Here is a 27313-nt window from a genome sequence, read left to right on the forward strand (position 1 = left end):
CTTGGTGTTTGAATTTGCAAGGACAAATTCATAATCATTGTTGTAAGTTAAAGACCAGAAGCTCACCTATTACTAATTTATCTCCTGCAAAGACAAATTCATAATCATTGTTCCTAACCACCACCTTTCAAACGTCTCTTGCTATTGCTTCCTTAAGAAGAGTGGCCCACATCATAGGCACGTGTAATCCTGCTCTGTAAAATTGTAAATCCCATCCATTTTCTAAGACAGTATGTACTGTATGTACTCTTAATTAAGCTTGAGTGTTTCCAGTGTCCATTAATGGAGATTAGTAAGAAGCTAGAGTTATGATCAGAAACAGAGCCAGGTAATACCCATTCACGAACTAAATTAAAACGGGAAAAAAGGGAGGGAAAGACGATTACCAAAATCATTTACTTTCAGATAACAAGAATCGACTTCTCTCTGATCTCTCTAATGGCGAACAAATAAAAGTTACGGAGAAAAAGAGCTCCTCAGTCCCCCTTGGCCCCCCAAACATAAACATAGAAAGAAGGTAAAAGTTGAAGTTCAGGGGATCAGAACCTTCTCTCAGAATATCTAACACGTTATTGCCTAGTGCTTTTGTCCTGGTTTCTCGAATCAGAACCACAATCTGACAGCAATAATGGCCATTACGAAGAAAAATGCTGGACTCCGAGCACTACATTCACATACGAACCCTATCAGTTTTGCCCCCATTTGTTTTCTCTTCTTTCTTATTTATTCTGATTTTAAGACTGAAAACGAGAAAATCACGACCATTCGGCTCTGAAGATGGGAGCATTGGTAATTTTGGAAAAAAATTCATGGAACTTCTTAGAGGGAAGAAAAACAGAATGGAAGAAATGAATACTAACTAACCAGATAACCTCGAAAAGCTACTTGAATCTTAACAGCAACCAACACTTCTCTCTTCCCACTGTTGCTGCTAACGTACGCGGTGGCGCACCGCCCATTATTCGTCAATTTCACAACCGCCACAGCGGACTGGGCTGCAGCTACTACAGCCTCAGCCACGACAGCAATTACTCGGCAATGGCTATCGCATGTTTGTTCTGTTCAACAACATCCACGTAGGAACACGAAGCTCCTTCCCTGTATGACCCCTTTCTTTCTTCCCCATTCACAGTCGCTCACCGTCCACGTCCCAACATGAAGCACCTTCCTTTCTTCCCCATTCACAATAGCTGGCACAACACGCTCTTCGTCCCTAAAAGATCTGACAAAATTCCACTTCTCCTTCTCCGGCTTTCCCCCTAACACACCGGCCCCAGCCGGCGGCTCTTCTTTCTTTCCCCCTAACAGTCCTTGAAACCACTGGGCAGTCTTCCCCATTTTTTTTTTTTTTGATCAATAGCAGTCTTCCCCATTTTCACTATCTAACATCCGCCAGTGGTTTTTCTTTTTTTTGTTTAATATTCATCAAAGATAAATTCATACCTCAAAACTGCAATACCAATATATTATACAAATTCTCGAGTAAATTCAGGCGGATATAAAATCAGGTAAAAGTAAAACAACTTGCTAACAATTTAGGGTATTGTGTAGAAAGACAGACTAATGGAAGAGCGAGAATCCCATGTCGTCATCACTCTCTTCCTCTTCCTTCTTCTCCTCGGATGGAGGTGCCTCAGCAGCTGTAGCACCGCCTCCAGAACCTCCAGCAGCAGCTCCACCTCCAATGAAAGCACCACCACCTCCGCCACCAATAATCACCTGAAAGACAGTAGAGGATGGAGTGATCAAGGAGAAGGAAGACTGAACCCCGCCAGAAAAGAGTTGCTCGCGAGAGCAGCTTGAACAAGTTTTCTCTGCAACTCATAAGTTGATGCAGCCGAGGCTTCAAGGTCACCGGAAAGCTACTTTGCGTTCCATTCGGCGTCGGAGCTTCTGCAAATGAAAGTGAAGACTCCCAGGGAATAGAACTCATAGGGGAATAAAATAAAATGTCCACCAACTTTCTCTGCATATCTTCAAAGAGATGCCATTGAAAACTTCATTATTTACCACACACAAGTTGCAATGTTGCATAAATAAAAAAAATATAGGCAATCACATCATCAAGAGATCACCTTGTTCTCAAACATGTGATTGTTCCTTTCCACCCAGACATCACACACAACAGCATGAGAAACTGTGGCACATCCCCTCTTTCCAAGTCTTTACTTTGTCATTGCCAAATAAGATCTATAATATGCTCAAACATGGTCCAACTATAACCAACAAGGTTGAGGAAATGGTGCTAAGTTCCCTGATTTCCAGTCAGTGAAGAAGGATGTGCTCTGCCAATTCCCCATCCCCAAGGCACAAAGTACAAGCACGAGGAGAGACGTATAACCTGCATCAATTCTTCTTTTGCACCAAACCACATGTATTTATTTTTCTAAGCCTAGCTTCCAAAAAAAATTGAGTCTAGGAGGAATGTGAGACCACCAAATCTTCTTATAAGGAAAAGGAGGGCCAAAGCAGTAAATTTTTTATATTTGGAGCTAAATAACTTTATGAGATTTAGGTAAGCAATTAACTTCTTACAATAGAATGAAGCTTAATTTGATGACATTTAGGGCAGTCAATGGATTGGATCTGATCTAATCTGATAGGAACCAATAATTCCAATCAAAATCCAAATTATGGAAATCCAAACCATTTGCTTTTGCAATAATAAAATGGATATTGAACCAATCCAAATTAATGTATGTCCATATTAATTTTTTTTTTCTTTTTTGAACAATATACCTTGAAAGTTGAGTTAGCTTGAGCATCACCATATGATCAAAAAATGAAGCATCATCATATTACCAATTAAATGAATGTTGCACATATTTCCTCTTATTGAACATGCTATTTATCTTATATTTCATATGTAAGGAAATACTTGTAAAGAAAAACTTTTATTTTTAGGTATCTAGCTGATCTTGCTAACTCGCATCTCTTAGCCCAACTCCTAACTCACATAATGCCTAGTTATTTTGATAAAATGTCGGCCTATGGGAAGCTAGGCAACTATAAAATAAAATGGCTATAGTTTCAATGGTTACCAATGCATGTCATCTTTGTAAATTAAGAAGCCAGATGTAAAATTTGTCAATCAGAAGTTGGAAGGTCCATCTCAAATGCAACTACACAAAGGGTAAAAATAGAAACCACTTTACAAATGCCTATTTAACACATTGAAACTGTGGATAGAATTAATATGTGAGAACAGACTTACCATGGTAAGGATGCATGTATATAAAACCACTTATCATGCCACATAAGTAATACTATTGAGCATAAGATTAAATTCCTGAAAGAAAGCAATGCCCAAAGTAAGAAAAAAATGAAGTCACTCGCAAATGTAACAATTTCCAAACTCAGAAATTATAAAGCTATTTTATAAAAAAAAAAATCATATAGAAAATATAGCAAATGCTAGCATGTATGCTAAATGAAAGCAAAGAGGAATACTACCTGTCATGAGCTCGGACCTCCAAATGCAAAGAAACATTCTTTCCAGGCCTATGATAATCAGCTTAACTCTTCTGAAGCATTTTATCAATCGTTGTCAGAATATGCAATATCTTGCTGCTATGGCAGAAACCTCGGCTACAGAATGCCCTGATTATTGAATCATACACTGCAATATTTGGAACCACACCCTGATCTAGCATTCTGTCCAGCAACTGCAATCCTTCTCCTATCTGACCATTTTTCATATATCCATCAATTAGAATAGAGTATGAAACCACATCAGGTTGGAAACCCTTCTTGAGACACTTGTCAAAATGATATCTTGTCATTTCATATTGTCCTTTTCTACAGAGCATCCCAATCCAGATGCTGTTAGCTGACATAGCAGTATCAATCTTGTCTTTAGTTGTCATTCTAGAAAGTAAGTATTCAGCTTCAACTATGTTTCTTGCACTGTAAAGCCCATGTGATTTGCTCTCAACCATATGTTTTGCTCTCCTCAATTTTCCAACTTTGCAGAGACTGCGAATCACAATGTTATATGTCCTAGTGTTAGGCGAAACCCCCTTATTTAACATGTTAGTCAAGAGTGGAAAAATGCTTAACCATTGACCAACTTTATAGAAACCAGTCATCACAGTATTATAATTTACAGAACTCACATCCCATCCCAAGTCATGGCACAAGTCTAAGAGATTCTTTGCCTCACAAACCTTTAAATTATAGCAGAGGCAATCAAGAATGATATTAAGAGTCTGAGTGGTGAGATATAATCCATCATGCACCATGCTTTCTAATTTTCTAAAAGCTTCCTCGACTCTACCTACTTTACAAAGACCATTCAAATAAATATTATAACTGACAGCATTTGGCTTCCACCCCTTCGATTTGTTTTCCTCAAAGATTGACTCAACCTCACCAAAATTCCCAAACTTGCAAAGCGCATCAATCAAGATATTGTAAGTTTCAGTATTTGGAGGGCAACCATTATTCCACATGGTCTCAATCAAATCTTTAGCATTTTGAATTTCTCCTTTCTTGCATAGACCTTGCAAAAGAGGAGTATAAGTATAAACATTAGGAAGCACATTGTTGGCAAGCATCCTATCTAACACAGCATAGGCATCCTGATGTCTTCCAGCCCTAGAAAGACCAGTTATCAATGTCGAGTAAGTAATCACATCTGGACTACACCCATGTTCAGACATCTTCTTTAAGACCTCAAAAGCCACCTTAAACTGAAAAGAATGGCAAGAGTATGCTTTTACCAAGATGTTGAACGTGGATACATTTGGAACTATACCACCATAGTCCATCTCCGCCAACACAGCATCAATGTCATCAAAGCGATTGGCCACTGCAAGGCAATTGAGAACAGTGTTATAGCATAGAACATTGGAATGGCATTGTGCTTCTTTCATATCACGCAAGAGTCGAAGAACTTCATCGACATTACCGGCCCGACTGAAGACCTTCATCAACCTGTTATATTCAGCTGGGTGGGAAGGAACAGGTCTAGCACCAATTTTTGGCTTGGCAAGGATTGCATTTCGAGCATGGCCAACTTTTGAGGTCTTCCAAACAACCTCAATAACTCTAGTACCAAAATCTTTTTCTCTGCGGTTTAGTGGTGCATGGGATTTACAAGTCTCCACGCTTTCATCATCATTTGTTCCTACTGATGATGCACTAGAAACCCCAATCCTAACCCTATCGACACTGTCGAGAAACTGTCTAACCCCCTTCGAAAGAAAAAAGGGCTGATCTTGAGCATTCTCTTCTTCCGCCCAAGTGGGATGGATCTCAGCAACAGCCACATTAACTAAGCTTCGAATATTTAAGCTCCAACTTCTCCCGTGGTTGATCTGGGGGAAGACGAGGAGTCTATTGAAGGTCGCCAACAGAAAAATCTTCTTGGGCTCTAAATTTAAAATGAAGGGTGAGATGGAGTGAGACAAATAGAAGAAAGGGATAATACCTCAGAGAGAATAACATTGGATTGGATAATGATACCTTGATTCCAAAACAATTGAGCTTGCTTCCTCTTAATTAGAGCGGATTTAGAGTGGTTGCAGAGTAAGGAGCTTGAACAAGCACAGAATGGCTCTCCCAGCTTCTTCTTTTGGGTGAGCCTCACCCTCCTTCCTGTAACATATCGGATGATGCATTAGTGTTCACTGTTAAGTTCTTTAGTAGGCCTGCAGACAGATAGAATCAAATTCCAATTGAGGTATATCCAATTCTATTGGATAAGAATTCGAAGGATTTTCCAAATTGAGATTGGAATACGATTTGTTAACATTGTCGGATATCCCATTACAATCCGATTGTTGTGGAAACATACCTATGGAGATTTTGTCAAAACTTGAAACAGAACTAATTCATTCTCATACAAAAAAAAAAGAAAACTAATTTAACTGACCAAATGAAAACTAATTCAATCAACTATTGGGCAGTGAAGTGAACAGAATCTCTTTCAGGAAAAAATGAGGGGCATTGGTAAAATCGGCTCCGTATGAGGGAACTCAATCAGGTTTCCATCATTCCATGGGCTTCAAAGTTCAAAATAAACTTACTTGGCTACACCGCTACAGGCTACTTCGGTGTTAGGCCGTTGGCGGCAGCATTCTTGGATTGTGAAAAATAGATTTCATCTTCACATTTCCGGCTTACAGTAGCAACAGACTCTTATCGAATACAAATGGAGATGAGAAAGAGGGATGCGATGAGATGTGAAAGGTAAAATCAAAGGAGATGAGTAGACTGGAGTTAGGGTTTCAGCCATGATGTTTCTGGGTTCCTACTCTCACAAGTATGTGAACTAAGAACAACGAAGTACCGAGAGGGGGTGATCATGGGCCGGGCCAGGCCGGGTTTGGGACCAAATGAGAACAGCTATACCCACTCGGGTCAGTAGTTTGTAGACTAAATCAACGGTTTTTGGCCAAAAAGCAGTTTTAGGGTTAAACAAAACCAGTTAGGTGACCGGTTACTGGTTTGTTGCTCCCCATTTATGTACATGATCCGACGGCCCAGATCAATCGAGGCCCACCGACCAAGGACACGTGGTACATTCACTCTTATATACATAGGAAGCATAATTATTTTACATGGATCAATCAAATTTAGCAAGGCGATGAAGATTAAAGAATTGGGCGGTGATGATAGGATTCAATGACACCATTCCCCAAAAAGAAACCCCACTTTCTGATTATTTTATTTAAAAAACCAAAAGAAATGAAAAATCTGACCAAATGCTGCATAGGACACGTGAGTATGATATGCATTGCATCCATTTTTGCCATGTGGAGGGTGATTTGGCCAATCTAAAGCTTTGTGGGCCCCTTTTTCTTAATCAACTCTTTTGGCCTTTTGGGTGGTAATGGCCGTTGAAAATTTGAGAAACCGACAGAAACGGGTGTGTCATCTTTTATGCAATGGGGTAGAAGAAAGATATGGAATTGGGGCCATCGTTCTGGATGTGCTGCCACGTGTAAGATTCTTGATGCCTTAGAGGTGTCTGCTAGGTGAGTGATATACAAAATCTAAACCCCACTTAGAGTTTCATGAGTTAAAAGATTCTATCCGTCGTAATCAGGAGCTTCGTAGGCTAGGCAGAATATGCAGACCTGGAGAGTTGGATCTTGGGAGAAATGAACAGTGAATTTCAGCTTTATTAAAACCATATGATATTCACATTTCACAAATAGAAATGAACAGGTAATTCGGTATACTTAAAGAGGTAGCCAAACCCATTATTCTCTTTTGGCACTTGTCCTTCAGGCTTCAGCCCATTCCCAAAAAACATGTATGAACATGAGGATCAACAACCAAGAAAATATAATATAATCTAACCAAGAATAACAAAAATATCATGTGTTGTACAAAGGGAGGTAATATGGCAATACAAACAATGAATCCAAGAATTTTGAAACATATTCCCTAATCTTAATTGCATAGGAGATCCAAACCATACCACCGATGCAAAAGGAATTTGGGGATTGTGTGACAGTGGCCTCCTAACTCCTAATGGAAATTGAGTCTCCATTAGTTAGGACTTGCTTAAATTTGTATCTTCAAAAGCTAACATTGTTTTACAACCTTTATACCCACATAGATAGGATTTAACAAAATTCTATCTCCTAACCCCCATTACTTCTTTGTTGATTGTATCAAACTCAAAATCCAAAATATGATGACAAGTTTCTCCAAAAACCAAAAATATGAACCAAAAGAGAAAAGATCAAGAGATCATCCTAAGTGGAACAGTAAAATACACCATTTACTTTAATTGTTAGGGAGGATTTCAGATAAATCAAAATGAAGAGAAGGGGCAAATTTTAACAAGATAGCCACATTCTTATCCATTTATGAAATTACTCAACATATGAACTATACCAGTCATGGTTCCACTTGAGAATATTTGATGCCAACAGGCACTGCCTCTCCTGCACAAAAATGGTCCATGCAGTGGGTTTAAGAAATGGAAAAATGGTGAATTAGAAAATAAAACCTAGCTGCTTTAAATTAAAAGAGAGAGAGAGAGAGAGAGATGGAAGGAAGGAACAGGGTTTGAAAGTAGCTTTAGTAGAAGAAAAGCAAGAAAAATACCTGTAAGAAATGCAACCTTGTTAATCATGCTTTAGTGTTTCTTCAATCCACTATGCATCCACTCCTGGTTTGTTGAAGGAAAGGAAAAACAGGTAACATGAATGAATCTTGTATCCATTGAATATAAATAAATACTTGCTTTGGTTTAGTACAAACAAAAAAGAATAAGATTCTAATCCCTGCAAAAGATTCACGGATGGTCTCCAAAGGTAAATATGACTTCATAATTTAAAATGAATAAAACAATCCTTCCTAAACTAAAATTTGTCGTGATTAATTCCATAAAAATGATCCAATCCTTCATAATCTGAAAACTGTTTTGCACAATTCTATAGAAATGAACCACATTTTTAGCCATTTAGTTTTATCTCACCCATGGAATCAAGTGCAAATTTATAGAATAAGTAGAAGTTAATTTCCCTCTTATGTAAGCTTTCAATACAAATTTTTTTAAAATCTGTAAAAGTTCATTTCTTTAAAGCACAATTTCAAGCACCCTTACCATTAATTAGGCAACACTTTTAGCCATTCAATTTTGCATCTCACCCATGGAAGATCCTGGGGTCCATTTTTCTCGGTGATATTCAGGTAACAAACCTATAAATCCTAATTTTTTTCATGTGCAAATTAGAAAAAGGTCATTATCTAGTAAAAAAGACAAGAAGTAAGATGCAAGAATGAGAAGAACATAGCATATTAGAGAGAAGAAAATAAAAGAAAAAGTGTACACAAACTTGAAACTTTTGAATAAAATACTATTAGATGGTTATTATCTAGTAAAAAGACAAGAAGTAAGATGCAAGAATGAGAAGAACATAAGAGATTAAAGAGAAGAAAATAAAAGAAAAAGTGCACACAAACTTGCAACTTAAACCAACCTTTCACTGTTACTCTTTGGTTGTAGCTGGGAAGCAATACATTTTCTTACAAACTTTAGGGCCAAGAGAACCGTTTAGAAACATTGCAATTCATACTAATTAGGAATTGCATCATCATTTTTGAGGTTGTTATAGGGCCACTAAACTAAATTGATAAAACCTACCAAGCTCTAGCAATTAATTGCCTCCAAGACACTTTGCCTTTAAGCAAGAAGAAAATAATAATAATATATGTGAGCATCATAAAAACCGGCTCACTTTGCCACTTGGGCTGGAAATGGAGTTGCCACCCATCAAATTGGAAAATGGAGATAATGGGACCTCCGAGAATGATTTTTAAAACAGTTTTGACTCAATAGTGACTCCCGCAGCCCAAGGCACTGGTCCATCCAGTCCGGGGCAGGTCTCGGAGGGGAAAGAGAAGGGATTAAGCACCCCTCTCCCGGGTCCAAAGGTGGGGCCCACATGGGTGCTGAGAACAAGTATATACAGACTATATATAAAAAAACTAAAGGCAAGCAAACCTAAAGAGAAGCATCCAACCGATTATCACAATAGAAAGAGAAAAAACATAACAGTTACTTCACATGCTGAATACACCAGAAACAATTCCCTGATTAGAGATAATGAAAAGGATGCATTGTCATATAGAATCAGAATAAAAACAGAAAATAATAATAAAATAGAATAAAATAAAACAAAAAAATAAAGGACAAAGAAACAAAAAGAACAATGGAGTAGAAAATAAAACAAACACTGACTTTCTATTCAGCATCCACTTCTTAGCATAAAATTAAAACTATCTATGCCGAATTAAAACTGCTTGCAAAATTGCTATCCATAGTCTGGTGAAATACATCAAAGAAGAGGGCGGTTTGGCAAGAAAAGTAAGCTACAGACATACTGATAGTTTGGCAAAATTCATCATATAAGATTTAAACACAACCATACCAACACAGTAACATAGAACACCTGAAATTAAGATTTATACTAAGATAATCAGAGATAAATTCCAAAAATGAAATTAACGAAGGAGAGTACGAATATAACTAAAAAAAAAAGGAAAGATTCATGCGAGGAAGAGATTAGCATTGCGGGGAAACAGATAAGCAGTCCGGCATCACAGAGAAGAACAGACAACCATGTTCAAAGCTAATAATCGAACTGGGAAGGATTCGGAAGGTTACATGAGCTTACAGGGTATCGGCTCTTCGCCTTCCTCATCCCATCAATCATAAATGGAAAATCAGAGAAACGGTCGAGAAGAGGTTACCTGATTGCGCAGGTTCCCAGGACGTCGCCGGATACTGCAAAGGTTGGCCGAACTTCGATAGGAATAAGATTGGTCAACTTCAGGATCTCACAGAGTCCCGGATTGTCTGGCGTAATCAGGCACCGATGCTGCACAGGAGTGTTCGTTCCAAGCAGGAGTTAGCTCTGCAACTCCTCTCTTTCGCGTTGGAAGTGGTACGGGTGACAGTAAGAGCAGGGATCCGAAAGATGGGGAAACAAGACTTAATGGTATTGTATTTCCTAAACAGGTAAGCTGGAAAAGGAAAGAAGGGGGGTGGTTCGATGGTGGAAGGGACCTTCGTTGCTTGCTGCGCCTCCAGTTCGAATGGAAAAGAACATGGGGAGAAAGCGGTGAACGGAGAAGAGAGAAAGAAGAGAGAGAGGGAAGAAGCGAAAACTGTGGAAAGAAAGGATGAAGAAGAGAGGGAATCGAGCAAAAACGCAAGGAAGCAAGGTCAGCCGCTGGAGCATCTTTTGTTTTTAGAAGAGATGGGGCTATTTCGTAATTTATGTGAAAATGGGGGGTGTTTTAGTAATTTTAGCAGGTTGGGTTAAACTGGGTCTACGAGGGTCGATGAAGATTAGACCAGGGTTTTCAGATGAATGGGTAAGATTTTGGGTCAAAATGGAGGGTTGAGATGGGTCTGACCGTAGATGAGGGGTTCTATAGGTGAGGGCTAGTGAAATTAGCTGAAACGAAATCTTCTTGGAGGAAGAGATAAACGGGGGTAGTTTTGAATGAAATTTCATGGGACCGGGTTTCTGGACATTCCAAGTTGATTGGTAGGGTTGGATTGGCCCAACTGGGCCTGAATTGGGAGGATAAGGAGAGGGCTTGATTCGATTAATTTGAAGGCTCAAAATGGAATCTTTGTGTGATGAAGGGGCAAAAAAAGGCAATTTTGGGTGAAATTTCATAGAATATGATTTTTTGGTAGTCTGGAGTGATTGGTAGGGTTAGATTCAGTCAATTAGGCCCGGATCGGGCAGGTTTGTAATCTGATCGATTTGGAACCTTGAAACGGAATCTTAGTATGATTAAGGGTGAATGGAGGTGTTTTGGGTTGGAATTTCATATGTAGGGGTTTTTTGGTATCATGGGGTGATTGGAAAAGTTTGATTGGTCTATATGTGTTTGGATCAAGTAGATATATGGGTTGTGGGTGCGAGAATGGTTGAAATGGAATATTTGTTTGATGGACAGGTGAACGAAGGAATATTGAGTTCAAATTTCAGGTGTAAGTGTTTTAGGATGTTTTGGATCGGATGGTTGTGTCTGATCTAATGGTTGAGGTGTAAGTGAGGGCCGATTGGGGATATCAATTAGGTATTGGGTAGGTTTAATGGTGGATCTGAGGGCTCTCAAGGGAAATTTAGGTTTTTTTTTTTTGGTTTTTGGGTGTTTTAGAGAGGTTGGAATGGTCTGATCGGGTGTTTGAGGTGAATTGATGGCTCAGGCGATGGACCGAACAAAAATTAGGTGTTAAAAATATAATAAAAAATAGATATAAAATTTTGTGCACCATCCAAGTTCACATTCACATTCTCATCTTGTGGCTTTGGCTGGAGAAGCACCTAAAACAATAGGTTCTGGAGCTGTAAGTTTCCATGAAAGATGCCATGCTTGAAAACCTAGGCGTTGTTAGTATCATGGCTTTGCAATCTAATGACTACACTTGGTGATGAAGGGAAATTTGGCCCGACCTCGCGATCACCCGACACGTGGCAAAGGCAAGCAGCTTGGGACAGTAGAGCGCCCAGCGAACATCAGAAGGAAGTCTAAGCTCACTACCAAGCCCGAACTCCAGACCGCTGTACTTAGTCCGAGCTCCTTGTTAAGAGCGAGCTCCCTGTTAAAGGTCCGAGCTCCCTACTAGGAGCCCAAGCTCCCTGTTAAGAGCGAGCTCCCTGTTAAAGGTCCGAGCTCCCTAAGAACCCGAGCTCCCTAAGTCCGAGCTCCCTACTAGGAGCCCGAGCTCCCTACTAGGAGCCCGAGCTCCCTGTTAAGAGCGAGCTCCCCGTTAAGGGTCCGAGCTCCCTAAGTAAGAACCCGAGCTCCCTAAAATCCGAGCTCCCTACTAGGAGCCCGAGCTCCCTGTTAAGAGCGAGCTCCCTGTTAAGGGTCCGAGCTCCCTAAGTAAGAACCCGAGCTCCCTAAAATCCGAGCTCCCTATTAAGAAGCTTCCTACTGGGAGTCCAAGCTCCCTATTAAGAGCGAGCTCCTTACTGAGAACCTGAGCTCCCTGCAAGGAGCACGAACTATACTGGGCCCCAAGCCTCACAAAGCTGACCCGAGCTGGCCCATGGCAGCTCGGAACACTCTAAACCGAACTCAAGACACCTCGCTCGCCACTCCAACACCACTTCCAAAGCACCAGGCCAGCCAAACGTACCCGACACCAAGGACGTCCGTATCCAAGGGCGACCCGCCTGACTGATTTGGGATCTGACGCTTGATAGCCGCATTTCAAACGGCTTCCTGCCACCGCCACCTGCAATCGTCGTCACTAGCCGCAGAGACGGCTCCGACAAAAGGAACAGTGGCGGTTCTGCCCGGCCAGAGGAAATGACATCCGAACTAGCAGGAGTTCAGAAGTAATCATGCCCGACCTGACGGAAGCCTGAAAGTGAGTGTGCGAGGTGGTTATAAAAGGCTTCTACCCCCTAGGAACGAGGTATGCTAACTTTCGCGCTATCTGGTTATTCTTGCCTTTGAAGGATTCTAACTTGAGCTTCGGAGCCCTTACGCCGGGTTTTCCCTGGAGCTTCTCTTCTCCCTCCGTTTCAGGTCCCTGTTACTCAGTTCAGGGGCAAGATCATCGATAGCTAAGACTGGCCAGATTGTGCATCATCACTTGGCATGAAGATCCAAAATCTTAATAAATTAGTCATTATTCAAAGTTAAATAAAAAAAAATTGAAAGGTTATGACATAGTTAAAACCTGCATATACCAAAATCAATCATTCTAAACCTCTAGTAACACAAGACTAAAAATTACTATTTCCAAGAGATCAATATTTCCATTTCATTCATAGGAAGTGATTAAAAGTTTTAAAAAAGTTATTTAAACAACTAAAGAAAATTGAAAGTGAATGACAAACATGGATGAATGATTTGCAAGCGGTGGGGTGCTCTAACATCTATTCAAGCGATGGATTGAAATAGATGTAATACTTTCAACCAATTGATACAATGACTTACAGAATGACAGGGTCGAAGGAGAACCAAATGATTGTTACAGTCATTGTTCGACTGAACGATGATTCTCTAGTATACTATGATTTCGGTGTAATAGTGTGGTTTGTATGTAGATGGTTGAGGCCAACCTTGCTGACGTGGCCTATTGAGGGGCCTGAGTAGGGGAAGGGAAGGGAAGGAAAGAGAGAGAGAGAGAGAGAGTAGGGATGGGGAAAGGAAGGAGAGATCGAGATTTAAGGAGAGAAGAGAAAAAGGGAAAATGGGAGGAGAGGGCTCTTGATGTATAGATATAATGCTAGCGGGGACTCATGTGATGCACGGGCTTTATTAAGTGAAAGTTGAACAATATAAATACATAATAGTAGACAATTGTTTTATATTTTAATTTTTTAAACAACTAATAATTATTTATATTTTATATACTACTTTTAATAATTATTGCAATACAATAATAATAATAATAATAATAATAATAATAATAATAATAATAATAATAATAATAATTAATTTCAGCTAGGGTTCATCAAACCGACCCAAGTCAACCCGAGTTGATCAGCTTTCTAGTATTTCCAATCGTTTTAGTTCAACAATTTCCCAACCTAACTAGATTGGGTCAATTTTGGTTTGGACATTTGTAAAACGACCAAAATCGAACTAATCCGGCCATAGATATATTATTAAAATGTTATATTTTAAGGACAATTTTTCTAATACAGGGAAGTGGGAAAATCCACATATCTCTTAGTCTAAAATATTTTATATTATAAATTTAAAATTTTAATTTATTTTTTTTCAATAATATTTGTTGTAATTCTTTAAATTTGAAATTATTTTTTTTTAAGTTTAAATCTTTTGAACCAACTGACCTAAACTAATACAACTTGAGTTGGCCGGTTTTCACTAATGGTCGATCAATTTTAAGTGACCATGCCCCCAAGCCTACCAAGTGAGTTTGGCTGGCTAAACAATTTGTAATTGAATCGACCTGACTCATGAGCACTCTTAATTTCAACTAAATTAATAGTTAAATCTCTAGTAAATAACAATAATTTAATCTCCAATAATTATTGATAATTTATAACAAAAATGCATAATTATTGAAAATAAATTTATGATGAAAGTACAATAAATAATTAAAATTTTCCATTGTTTAAATTTTATTTATTTGAAAGTTATGACATAATATTAAACACTTTTTTATATAATTATTTATTTGTTTTAATATTATTATTTAAAATATTAAGTTATTCAAATATTTTAAAGTTTTATAAATAAATTTAAATAATTTTGTTGTTGAAATTTTAAAATATTATTTAGTTATTACATAACATTAAATAATTTGTTATATAATTATTTAGCTATTTTTAATATTTTGTTGTTAAAATATTTAAATAATATTTTTTTAATTTTTACTATTTAAATAATCTTGTTACTAAAATTTTTAATCCATAAAATTATAATTTTTATTGTTATTACATAATTTTTAATCCATATAATTATAATCTATATTATCATTACATAATTTCATTATGAATTTCATAAATATAAAATTATTAATAATCTAAATATCATTAAATCTATCATATTTTTTTTTTGTTTTTAATAAATACTTTAAAGTTATTATATAATTTTGTTATAATATTTAAAATTATTAATTCAAACTTTCTTTAGTATATACAGATGAAAAATGGCGGAGAGGATAAATAAGAATCAGAGAGAATTTAGGAAAAAGTCTTCCTAAATTATAGATAATTTAAAAGATAAATATGAATTAGAGATAATTTAGGAGAAAAAAGTTTTTCTTAAATTAGATAGATAAATATGAATTAAAGATAATTTAGAAGAAAAAAGAGGATAATAATAAAAGATGAACATATAAAAAATTCGAGGAGGAAATTAGCTAAGCGGTGATGATTTAGGAAAATGAAAAAGATGGAATTCTAATAGAGAATGAGAGAAGAGAGTACTGAGGAGGAGATATATAGAATTAAGGAAAAACAGGGTAATGGAAACGTGGCCTATATTGATATATAGAATATTATAGATACATGGTATATATTAGATGGATTAGATTAGATTCACATGGGAGCATATAAAGGTTTTGCTGACGTATAAATCCGACAACGTGTCATCAATTTATCGAACTCAAAGGAAATCTGTTCGAGTCGAAAGTGGAAACGCAGACGATTCGGACTGCGAAACCATCTCCCTGTGCTCTAAGCTAAAATGACTAAAGTGACCTTTCACTTTCTCACTTCTCAGAAAATCACTTTCTGTTCTTGTCTTCAAGTTTTAACTTTTAAGTATCTTTTACTCTGTTGCAGAGCCTCCATTAAAATCTCTCTCTCTCTCTCTCGTACGCAAGGTATGGCTTGGATATTCCCAATAAAAACTAGCTGCTTTCCTTCTCATGTTTTTACAACATTCTTTTCCTCTACTCTGCAATTTCCATCCTCTCGTCTCCCGTTCTCGCCGGAGTTCACGGGGAAGTTCTCGAGGATCCGATGTGAGTTCGAAGTAAAAGGAAATGGTGCTCTCTTTGGCGACACAGACCCCCGTTCTATCGACCGAGTAAGTTTCTCTCTTCTCATTTTCACAGTCCCCATGTAACTGTATGTAGTTGAAGACGTCTTATTATCGCCAGGTAACTATCTCGATAGGAATCCATGTCAGAGTTTGTTCAAACTGTAGTCCCATCTCTGTTTTCTTAAAATACAATTTAGTAAAACTCAGATTCTATGGTTCTTCTTTGCTCAAATTAGTCCCATGGTTCCTATTGACCAAAAATTTAGTAGAGATATCGGATGCTATTCCATGCTTAATATGCATACCTTGTTGATTTTTATTTAGTAACGTTGTGCTTTTACTCTTGAAGTGTTAATATTGAAGTGATTTTGTAACTAGGAATTGGTAGGAAGAAGAAACGCCCATGTGTAATGGTCAATGGAAACGAATTTCACACCAATGATAGAACTTTTAGCTTTGGTCCATCCTACAGTATTTTAGTCCGATTTTGGTTTTGCTTGAATGACATGTAAATGGTCAATGGTTTTGCTGGAATGCTGTAAATCCCATCTTTGGTATTAGTTGGAAGTATACATTCAGACTTGGAGCACATTGGTTTTCAATTATTATCAGTTATCATATTTGTTATTCCATATACTATTCTCTACATTATACAACTACGTATTGGAAACTCCATTTGAAACCTTCTTGATTTTGTTTGGATTGCAGTTATGTTCTGCCTTTTTTTTGATCAATAATGTTCTGCTTTTTTTTTTTTTTGATAGTTCATTCATGTTCTACTTTTGCTTTTGAAGCTTTTGTGCTGGAAGTGATTTTAGTATTTTACAACTATGACCTGATGGGAAGAAAGCAAACTCATGATCACAGCATTCAGAAACCTCATAATGTTAAAGTCTATCTATTATAAAAAAACCTCTAGCTTTCTTTTTTCTTCTCTAATGTCAAGCATGTAGATTGGAAAATTCTGATTTCAATGTAAACCCTTAGCTGAATTCTGCTTGTAAGATGCAAATACTAATCCAAATTTATCACCAAATATGTAACTTAGAACTTGGGTCTCTCCTACAGTATTTGAATCCAATCTGGGGTTTTTCTTGAATGATGCCTATGGCTGCATGATTTTGCTGGAGTGTTCTGTAAATCCTACCTCAGGCATTGGTTGGAAGTATAAATTCTTTGTCCAAAGACAACAAACATTATCATGGGGTTGCCAATTTAGGAATGTAAATCTAATTGAAGTTATACCTTACATATTGCAGAATTGACATTTCAAGTGTATACATTGGTTTTTAATTGTTTTCATATTTTCAGTTTTGATGCTATAGGTTTGTTTATAGAATAAGAGAAGTCCTTTATATTCTAAAGAGTGAAAATATATTGATTTTTAAAGAAGATGCTATGGCCACTTTCCTTTTTGCTTGGGCCACTCTCCTCCATTTTTTTTAAATACATAGTGACTAGAACATTTCTTACGTCTTAACTGTTTGGTCAGTTTTTCAGTTACATGCTTTAAGTATTAAGGAGAAAAAAAATACCGTAACATGATCTCTGTAGTTAATTTAATTCCAGCACATTGGAAAACTTGGAAGGAGATCTGCAGACTTGCAGTAGTAGGTCCCTTTTATTTCCAAGAAGACATGTGTTTATCAAATACTTAACAAGAAGCCTGTACTATTTCAATCAATATGCAGTTTAGATGTGAAAGGCACAATATCTGAACTGAGATTAACTTGTCTAGGCATTGAAACAAGTGGGGAAAAAATTGACGGGGGAAAATAGCCATGGTTATTCTGGCAAAAGTTGATATGGTTGTGAACCCCTGCAAAATAATTTATAATTCATAGATTTTTGAAGGCTGTACCTTTATGATAGTATTGTCATGAAGTCATATTTGGTTATTATTGTTTATTACTGGCAGACTATGCTAACCTTATGGAGGTAGATCTGATAGTGCATACCTACTTCCATATCAAGTATGCAGATCATTGCCATCACCATCCTCATCATCTGGCTACATGAATCCTGTTTTGCCATTCCATTCTGTTCAGTGCGATATCCATTGTTAAATTATGACCCCTTAAATCATTTCGTACTACAACCCATGCCCATTTTGGTCTGCTCCTACCTCTTTTAGCCCCATCAACTTGTAACATATCACTTCTTATGGGTGCTGTAGATGGTCTTCTTTGCATTGACCAAATCATCTATTGAAGCTGCTACTTGGTTCCTTTGAATCAGTAAATCAGTAGGGGGTCATTGCTTGGTGCAACGGTAAAATCTTGGGCTGATAGCATGAGATATGGGTTTGAATATGAGAATAGTCATTTCATGCAAAAATGCCAAAGGTTAGGCCTGTCCCCAATCCACTCACTGCTATTAATGCAGTGTGGTTATGCTGGCTAGTTGTTCGTGTCCTAAAATTGTCATCGTCATCATCCAATCCTCATCCCAACTATATGGGGTTGGCAAAATGAATCCTGTTTTGTCATTCTGTTATATTTAATTCCATATCCATTGTTTAATTATGGGCAGTTAAATCATTTCCAACTATTTCGACCCATGTCCTTTTAGGTCTGTTCCTAGCCCTTCTAGCCCCTTCAACTTGAAATAGATCATTTCTTCTTACAAGTGTTGTTGTTGGTCTTCTATGCATGTGACCCAACCATGTTATTCTATTTTCTCTCATTTTATCACCTCTTGGATCTACTCCTAGGTTCTTTTCAAATCACTTTATTTATGATCCTATTCTTTTTCAGTTTTTCCACTCATCCATCTCAGCATACACATTTTTGCCACACTCATTTTTTGGACATGTTTCTTGATTGCCCAACATTTTGTTCCGTACAAGCAAAGGTGCCAACCAGCTGGTTGGTAAGGTCTCCTGCTAGGTGTAGCTGAGAATTGGGATCGAATCCCGCTTGCCACCTGGGTTGGGGATGGGCTACCCCCCGTTGTGTAGCCCTTCAAAAATAAATAAAAAAAAGCATTCTGCTCCATACAACATAGCTGGCCTTAAAAAGTTATATAAAATTTTCCTTTCAATCTAAGTGGTGTTCGTCTATCACATAACACTCTAGATGCACCTCTCCATTTTGCCCATCCCACTCTAATTCTATGGGCAACATCCTCATCAATCTCTCTTTTGTCATTAACTATCGAACCAAGGTACCAAAAAAGGTCACATTACATTATCTCTTAATTTCCAATCCTAAGTGTATCCTCATTAGCGCTCCTATTATTATTAAAGTTACTATCATATGTTCTTTTTTATTTTTTGAACAGCAACACAAAATGATTTCATTGAATGATTAAATAAAAAGAGATTACAATAGGGCAATACTTTGGCTGAAGACCTTGGAAATCTTTCATCAATTCTCCATTAATGACCTTTGGAGAAATTGGTCAGCAATAGCGAGGAGTTCATCTCTAAAGGACAAATTAATTACAACTGGTCTCCTCCATCCGAAGGCTCACTAAAGTTGAACTTTGATGGAAGTAGCATGGGTAATCCAGGTTTATCCGAAATGGGGGGTGCTTTGAGAAATGCGAAGGGAGAGATTTTGTTGCTTTACTCAGGTCCCTTGGGATTTGGGAACTCCATCAGGGCAGAACTTTTAGCTGCTGTACAAGGGGTGCAATTTGCAAACCAGCTGGGGGTACAACAACTAATAATTGAGGGGGACTCCAAAGTGGTGGTGGGTTGGTTGAAAAATTCTGAAGAGGCTATGTGGCGATACAAGAATGAAATGAAGAAATTCAGTTGGTTGACAAGGAATATGTTGGTCACTGTACAGTGGGTGGGGAGATCAGCAAATACTTTGTTAGATATGTTAGCTAAGCAAGGGGTAAATTTATTATTATTCATAAAAAAAATACAATGGATATTAACCATTGCATTACACACACACACACACACCCCACCACCCTATTATTAGTTGTGCACAATACATTTGCTGTTTATTTTAATCAGTTAAAATAATGTCATTAGCAAAGAACATGCATTTGGGACCTCTTCCTTAATATGTTTTGTCAATTCTTCTATGATCAATGCAAATAAATAAGGGCTAAGTGTTGAACCTTGGTGAAAACCCATTGTAATTGCAAAATCTGATGTCTCTCCCACAGATTTTCTAGCATTGGCTATTGCATCATCATTTATGATATTTATTGAATCTCATATATTAGTTAAACATAGCCTACGAATATGCAATAAAAGAGTGACATAGAACATATAGTTTACAATCTTTGTTTAGAAAATATATAGAAGGCTGGGTTAGGCTAGGGTAAAGAGTTATAGGGTTCTTTTTTCAAAGGAAGAGTTCAATCTTTGACCATTTGCTTGCTTTTTTGTGTACAACAACTCCTTACAAGCATACCACCAATTGGAAGAAAAAAGAACTCAGTGACCATCTTCTTTTATTATATGCGTTATTTCTATTTATATACTGTCAAACAATCATTTTTAAACATAAAGTTTAAAAATAACGTTATGTTTGTTTAGGTTGAGTAGTTGTTAGTTGTTAGTCAGCTCGACAACCTAGTTGATGCTTAGTTGTCTCAAGTGATTGCATCATGAGTATTGACTTGACTAGTTAGTGAAGTGGTTGGTATTGCCTCAATTGCATAGTATGGTTTTGGGCACAGTGATATTGCCGTGATTTTAACTGGGCTAATGAATTGTCCAAAGTGAAAACCCAAAACAAGAATATTCAAGAAGTTGTTTAGTCCCAGAGGAGGGATATGACAATTTTTAAGACGCCTTTTTTTTTTTTTAAATTTCCAAGGATCTTAATAATTGTACATAAGCAGTTATGTGGTTATTTTATTTGTTGACTAGAGCTATGTGGAGTGCTTATCATCTTCTTCATGTAGCAAAATGTATGTGCCAACAAAGACAGTATTCTGCAATTTTTGTTTAAGATGGTATGAACATTTTCTCAACAGACAGTAATAAAAATATTACCACATATTTGTCAGAAAAAGAGCATCCATGGCATTGTTTTGGCTTACAAACTTAGGTTAAACTGGCTGAGAACATTATTTGTCCTATCAACGAATACTTGTAGTACAGAGAACATTATTATTATTATTATTATCATTATTATTTTAATTTTGTAATCTCATGATTGCATTAACTTTTCCTTCAAATGAAAACTAATCTGATGCAAAATGGTTTACTTAAACACTTATGGTTAACAATAATAAAAAAGATCTCCATTTTAATATTTTCTCCCAGCAAAAAGCATTGGAAGCAGCAATGAACGACATAAACAATTCATTTGGAAAAGGAAGCGTTACAAGATTGGGAAGTGCTGGTGGAGCTCTAGTGTATGTTATCTATCCTTTAAGTGTTAGATGATGGATCCACAGCATGCTGCAGTGGAAAAGGACATGAACTTTGTGGATCAGGAAAAGAAGGGCATGGATGTTGCATCTTTCTTTCTGGATATTTGGGCTTGGCTCTAATCAGTATCCATGTCTTTTAGTATTTTATATTTTTCCATGACGATGGCCCTTGCATCATCATATCCCCCACTTATGATTTAATCCAGAAAGTAGAGTTAAATTAAAAAGTGTGCTTGGTGCAGTGAAACTTTTCCAAGTGGCTGTTTGACATTAGACATTGCCCTGGGTGGTGGCCTTCCAAAAGGGAGAATTGTAGAGGTAAATTCTGTTTACTTTCTGATTCCTCTTGTTCATTTAATTGATATTTTTTTTTGATATATAACTGAGAATTTTATTATTAAATGAAAAAGAAAAGTTTATAATCAAGTACACCTACAAAGATATCCCTCTTTACAAATGCCCTGCACGCCTTTCCTATATTACATAAAATATTACAAATATTTGGAAAAATCTGAAGAACATCTGATATCTAGTTGCTCCTTGCTTGGCAAATGAATCTGCCAAAATTTTTGCAGATCTTCTTACCCATTGAAATGTGACATCTAGTTTCATTGACAGCATTTGTATCTCCTTCATTATGTCCCTGTATTCCCATAAACCTTGACTGTTTGTTCTCAGCCAGCTGGTCCAGCCCACTACTACCTTTGAGTCTCTTTCTACAAGAATATTCTGGGATTTCATGTTCCTCCCTACCTTTTTTATTTAATTGATAGTTTCATGTTATAATTATATCCTTTTGGATAAGCTTATTGGTTTTTTGTTCATAAGATACTCGTGGGGTTATCTGGAATACTCAAACTCATTGCTCTCCTGATCTAAACATAAACAAGACCAGGTGTTTCTATCTGTCTGGTACAATGAAAGAAACTACATAAATGCATACTGAACTCTTTGCACAATATCAAGTGTTGAGAATATGTATTTGGCTTAGGGGTATTGTTGTCGTTTCTCTTTATTTGTATTTTGGGCACCCATATAGGGACATAGATGTAATTACTATATTTAATATAAAAAGTAATGTTTTGGGTGTGAATAGTGACACACCTTCTTCGTCTCCTTTTCTCCTCTTCCTCCCACACTCTTACAACTTGGTATCGGAGCGGGAAGGAACCTTGGATTAGTTTTTTTGTTAACTCCTGAACTTAAGAAGACCTGCCGATGTTAGATCACAACCAGATGATGCCAGCAGTCAGTATAGGTAACAGTGACAACTGTTGAAATTGGTCTACTTTGGTGTGCCTTGATTTTAGGGACTTTTGGTATGGTTCTTATCTTCACCTGATGTTCCTACAATTTTTCCCGGATTTTACAATCGGAAATTACATAAAATTATTGGTTCAATGTTTGGATTTTTTCCTCTTTGTCTGAGTTCGATGCTTGCTTGAAACTTGTGTTTGGTTCGTTTGACATTTTTGGAGGTATGGTAAGTGGTTCCACAATTTTATAATCCCTAATCTTTCTTCGGGAGGCTTTTTCCCCCTCGTATATTGCCGCCAATTTAGTTTTGGGCCTTTTATTGGACTCCAATTGAGTGTTTCCCATTTTTGGTGGGTCTTGTGCATGTCGGTTGGTTGTTGGAGTGCTGTAGAGCTATTAAGAAGCCTACCCAACTCAAATGGACATGCTCGAGGAGTTACAGACTATTTCCAGAGTGCTTTCGAGCAATGTCAATGTCTCTAGTGGTATGATAACCACTGTAAGACTTGATGGAACCAATTTCCTAGAGTGGTCTCAATTAGCCAAGCTTACTATTGGAGGGAGGGGTAAGCTGAGATTTATTACTGGTAAAGAGGGGAAATTGAAATCTGACGACCCCAAACTTACTAAATGGGAATAGGATAATTCCTTGGTTATGCCATGGCTGGTGTGTTCGATACAGCCACATATTGCCCATAACTACATGTTCCTCTCCACTACTGTACTGAGGATATTTGGGATCGATTTATAACTATATACTCTCAGGAAAAAAATACAAACCGAGTCTACCAACTTCGAAGAGAAGCTTGTAATATGTAGCCATGTACTTCTCTTCTTTGCAGTCTCTATGGGAAGAAATTGACCATTTGAAGGCCTTGGAATGGAAGAACCCTGAGGATGGTGAGCAATACCGGAAGTATGTTGAGAAGAATTGAGTGTTTAACTTCTTGGCAGGGTTGAATGGTGAGTATGATTTTACTTGACAACATATTTTGAGTGCAAATATTGTTTCTCTTGCTACTGCATACTCCTTAGTACAGGGAGAGGAGAGTAGAAGGGTTGCCATGATGCAGACCTCAGTGATGGATCATTCCACCAACATGTCTTGAAAATTCAAGTCGAGTACAAATAGACAGGGTGTTAATGAAAAGCATGATGAGGTGGTATGTGATTATTGCAATAAGCCAAAACATACGAAAGACAAGTGTTGGAAATTGAATCTACATTTGAAGCCTGAAAAGTTTAAAATAACAAAGTAGGGTAATGCTCATCTTGCTACTATTGGAGCTGATTGTCCTTCTAATGTACAATCCCCCACACATGATCCCTCCGGTTTGATGGAGAAACTTAGGATCCTACTGACTTAGCTTGATAAGTCCTTTACCTCTACTAGCTCTATTAATCCTTCCAGTGCTTTTGCAAAAACAAGTATTGCACTTGTTAATCATCTTCTACTAGCTTATGGATTGTAGACTTTGGAGCTAGTGCACATATGACTGGTATTCCTTCCCACCTCACCTCTTATAAATTGGCTCCGTGGGATGGCAAAATCACTATAGCTGATTGATCTCAGACCCCAATCTTTGGTTTGGGGTAAGTTCAACTTACTCGTGATTTTTCCTTGAGCTTTGTTCTTCACGCTCGTCAGTTGTACAAAAACCTTTTATCTGTTAGCTCTCTACCAAATCTTGTAATTGTTCAGTGACCTTTTCCCCTTCTCATGGTGTTTTCTAGGACCTGAAACGAGAGGATGATTGGAACTGGGCATGAAGCTGATAGAGTTTATCTTTTTGATCAAGCCTTTGAGCAAGGAATACTGTTCCAAACTGAGTCATGTCAAGATGAAAATTTGAGTCTTTTGAAGTTGTGGCATTGTTGCCTCGATAATGTTTCTTTTAAGTCCATTAAGTTTTTGTTTCCGAACTTGTGTCAGTCTGTGTCTGGTTTGAGTATGCAATGTGAAGTTTGTCATCTCTGAAAACAATGTACATATATCCTATAAGTAATAGAAGGATTGATGTTGCTTTCAACTTGATACACATTGATGTTTGGGGCTCATACTTTGTCCCATGTATGAGTGGCTATGAATATTTTATTGGAGCCCTCCTTGGAGTCAAGTAAGACAGGTGAGAATGGGGGAAATGCAAAAGAACACTCGCAACCTGAAAACTCACAGGGCTTAATAATAAGTAGTGCCATTAATCTACAAAAAATGGTATTGAACAATGACAGAGAAGGTTGGGAGAAGCGAAGGATAGTTAAGGCTCCAAACAAAATGATAGATTGGGAGTTTATCCTGGAATAGACTAAATCAAAAATGGAAGCTCACTCTGAAGTTTATCTCTTTCCGTTTGATGAAAGGAGAGCATTATTGGACATTGACGGCGGGAAGATTGACTTCTATATAGTAGAGACTGGCATGGGGCTAGTGTTGATAAAAAATTGGTTCCCTTCTTGTAATATTGGAGATTTGGATGTGGGAACATTTGAAATTAACCTTGGTCTTCCATTCAACCTGTGGAAGGTTCCATGTTTTGAGAAGATAGCAGAGTCATTGGGCGGTGTTCTAGTTGAATTTGAGACTATTAACCTTCGAGCAGTGAAGCTCAAGGTGGCAGAGGTGAAGCCATACCTGGTTGCTTGATCGGTTGATGTATCCTTTGATGGGGAGTGGCACAAAGTGTGGCTTACAAAAAAACTTGAAGCGCCACTATGGGGATTGGGGTGAGAGGTTGAAGACAACAATGATTTGGATAAAAACTCTTGATATCTTCCAAAGTTTTACTTTACGTGACTGATATAATAAGGACATGGAATGAGGTGGCACACTCTTCTAAAGCAAAGGAAAGAAAGATGATGGAATGGAAACCCCCAACAAGGGATAAAGTTAAATTTTGACAGGAGGTCTATGGGTAACTAGAGAATGGTAGGTATTGGTGGTGTGTTTAGAGACTCAAGCAAATTGTTGGCTATGTACTCGGGACATATAGGAGAAGGGGACTCACTAAAGGCTGAACTGGTGGCACTATTACAAGGCTTGAAATTTACTAAGCAATCAAACTTTAGAAACCTGGAAGTTGATGGAGACTCCAAAGTGGTTATTTCTTGGACCACTTCTAGAAATAACGTACCTTGGATTTATGGACATGCCTTAAGGGAGATAAAAAGCCTGAAAATGGACTTGGATGCCTCTCTTACTTGGACAAGTAGGATGGCTGACATTCTAGAGCAAGGGGTATTTAGGCAGCAATTATTTTGGGCTCTATTGTAAATTGTTATCGGGCATTGTTGTATTACGGTTCTGTATTCTTGGGTGAATGGATATCCACTCTGTTGTAACTTATTTCTTTCACCTGGTAATATAATTAATCTTTTGTTGATAAAAAAATAGAAAAACCTATGATCTAGTGGATTGGGAGTTCCTAATTAACATCTTGAGAAGTTCTGGTTTTGGAGGGTTGTGGTGCAAGTGGATCAAAGGATGTTTTTATACAAGTATCCTTGTGAAAAAGATTGGGTGTAAGCACATACCATCCAAAGTTTAAGTATTGTGCTTCTTGGGAAAGTGAAAACTTGTGAAATGCGTGAAAAGAGGAGTCCGAATAAATGCCTTTCTCCATGTGTGCTTCTTTTGTTTTATCCTTACTCCACTTACTATCTCTTGTCCCTTTGTGCTTTTTATTTGGGAGTCTTTTTGCTCTCTTTTTGGTTGCAAGCAGACAACTCCTCAAGATGTAGTCAGCCTCTTCAATCCAAACTTCCTAAGGTAGCCAACAAAAAGAGGGGTAATAATGTAGAAAACGGTTAGAGCAGTAGTGGTGTGGACCATTTGGGAGGACAGAAATGCAAGAATTTTTAATGAGAAACATAGGTCAAAGGAGGAAGATAAAAGTGGCTCATTGGATAAAAACTCTTGATATCTTCCAAAATTTACTTTACAACGACTGATATAATAAGGGCATGAATTTGGTGGCCCACTCTTCTAAAGCAAAGGAAAGGAAGATGATGGAATGAAAGCCCCCAGCAAGGGATAAGATATATTTAGATTTTAACAGGAACTCTATGGGTAACCTGAGAATATTGGGTATTGGTGGTGTTTTTAGAGATTCCTCAGGCAAAATGTTGGCTATGTACTTGGGACCTATAGGAGAAGGGGACAAACTAAAGGCTGAACTGATGGCATTGTTACAAGGCTTAAAATTTGCTAAACAATCAGATGTGATGCGGTCCAGAAAAAACAGTAAAAAAATTTCAGATTATAGCAGAAGGGGAAGAGAAGAAGAAGAAGACAACAAGAAGAAGAAGAGAGAAAGGAGTTTGATAATCTCCTCTTCCACCTCTCTAATTTTTTATTAATCTTAATAAGATTAGATAAATTACAAGTCTGCCCTTAAGTGGGCATCCACATCATCAACATACTTAGAAAACATAAAAAAGGATTAAAGGCCCATTAAGAACAAAACAACAAGGAAGAACTAACAATAAGATAGTAATGGGCTAGGGCCCATTCAGCCTAGTCTCTCTACACTCCCCTCCCATTCAGCCTGATTGTTACAATCTAGTATCATTGGTTTCTCACAGTCAATACCCAATTATTCTAAAAGTGATCTCAACCACAAAAGTTTTGAATCTCCATGTGCCATTGCCCTATACTCTGCTTCAGCCGAGGATCTAGCCACTACAGACTACTTCTTACTCCATGATACAATGTTCCCTGTCACCATAGCACAATAACTTGAAGTGGACCTCC

General features: G+C 37.6%; 2 protein-coding genes across 9 annotated transcripts in view; one reads left to right on the forward strand and one right to left on the reverse strand.

Annotated features, from left to right (window-relative positions):
* Positions 1 to 1440: 1440 nt before the first annotated feature.
* Positions 1441 to 10715, reverse strand: LOC104598343 (uncharacterized). Of its 5 annotated transcripts, none has more exons than XM_019197963.2 (8): positions 10216 to 10693; positions 8065 to 8128; positions 7852 to 7901; positions 5467 to 5598; positions 3454 to 5374; positions 3215 to 3289; positions 2076 to 2352; positions 1441 to 1974 (listed from the first exon to the last, which is right to left on the reverse strand). In XM_019197963.2, the coding sequence occupies exons 3-5, from the start codon at positions 7856 to 7858 to the stop codon at positions 3516 to 3518; spliced, it is 1998 nt and encodes a 665-aa protein (XP_019053508.1). In that variant the 5' UTR covers positions 7859 to 7901; positions 8065 to 8128; positions 10216 to 10693; the 3' UTR covers positions 1441 to 1974; positions 2076 to 2352; positions 3215 to 3289; positions 3454 to 3515. The 5 variants fall into 5 exon arrangements, with proteins under 5 accessions (XP_019053508.1, XP_019053506.1, XP_088748192.1 ...); XM_019197961.2 differs by having other exon boundaries at positions 2076 to 2355; XM_088892066.1 differs by having other exon boundaries at positions 2076 to 2596.
* A 4846-nt stretch (positions 10716 to 15561) lies between these two features.
* Positions 15562 to 27313, forward strand: part of RECA1 (recA DNA recombination family protein) — a 40202-nt gene continuing 28450 nt past the window's right edge. The window contains exons 1-4 of one of the 4 annotated variants that reach the window (XM_010260367.3): positions 15562 to 15669; positions 15759 to 16005; positions 21197 to 21288; positions 21549 to 21624. In XM_010260367.3, the coding sequence (XP_010258669.1) occupies positions 15802 to 16005; positions 21197 to 21288; positions 21549 to 21624 (372 nt within the window). In that variant the 5' untranslated portion in view covers positions 15562 to 15669; positions 15759 to 15801. Of the gene's footprint in view, positions 15670 to 15700; positions 16006 to 21196; positions 21289 to 21548; positions 21625 to 27313 lie in introns of those variants that run through there. The other 3 variants (XM_088892052.1, XM_088892051.1, XM_088892053.1) reach the window with 3 other exon arrangements.

Source organism: Nelumbo nucifera, chromosome 7 (assembly GCF_055504915.1).
Source record: "Nelumbo nucifera cultivar China Antique chromosome 7, China Antique-T2T, whole genome shotgun sequence".
Lineage (NCBI taxonomy): Eukaryota > Viridiplantae > Streptophyta > Magnoliopsida > Proteales > Nelumbonaceae > Nelumbo > Nelumbo nucifera.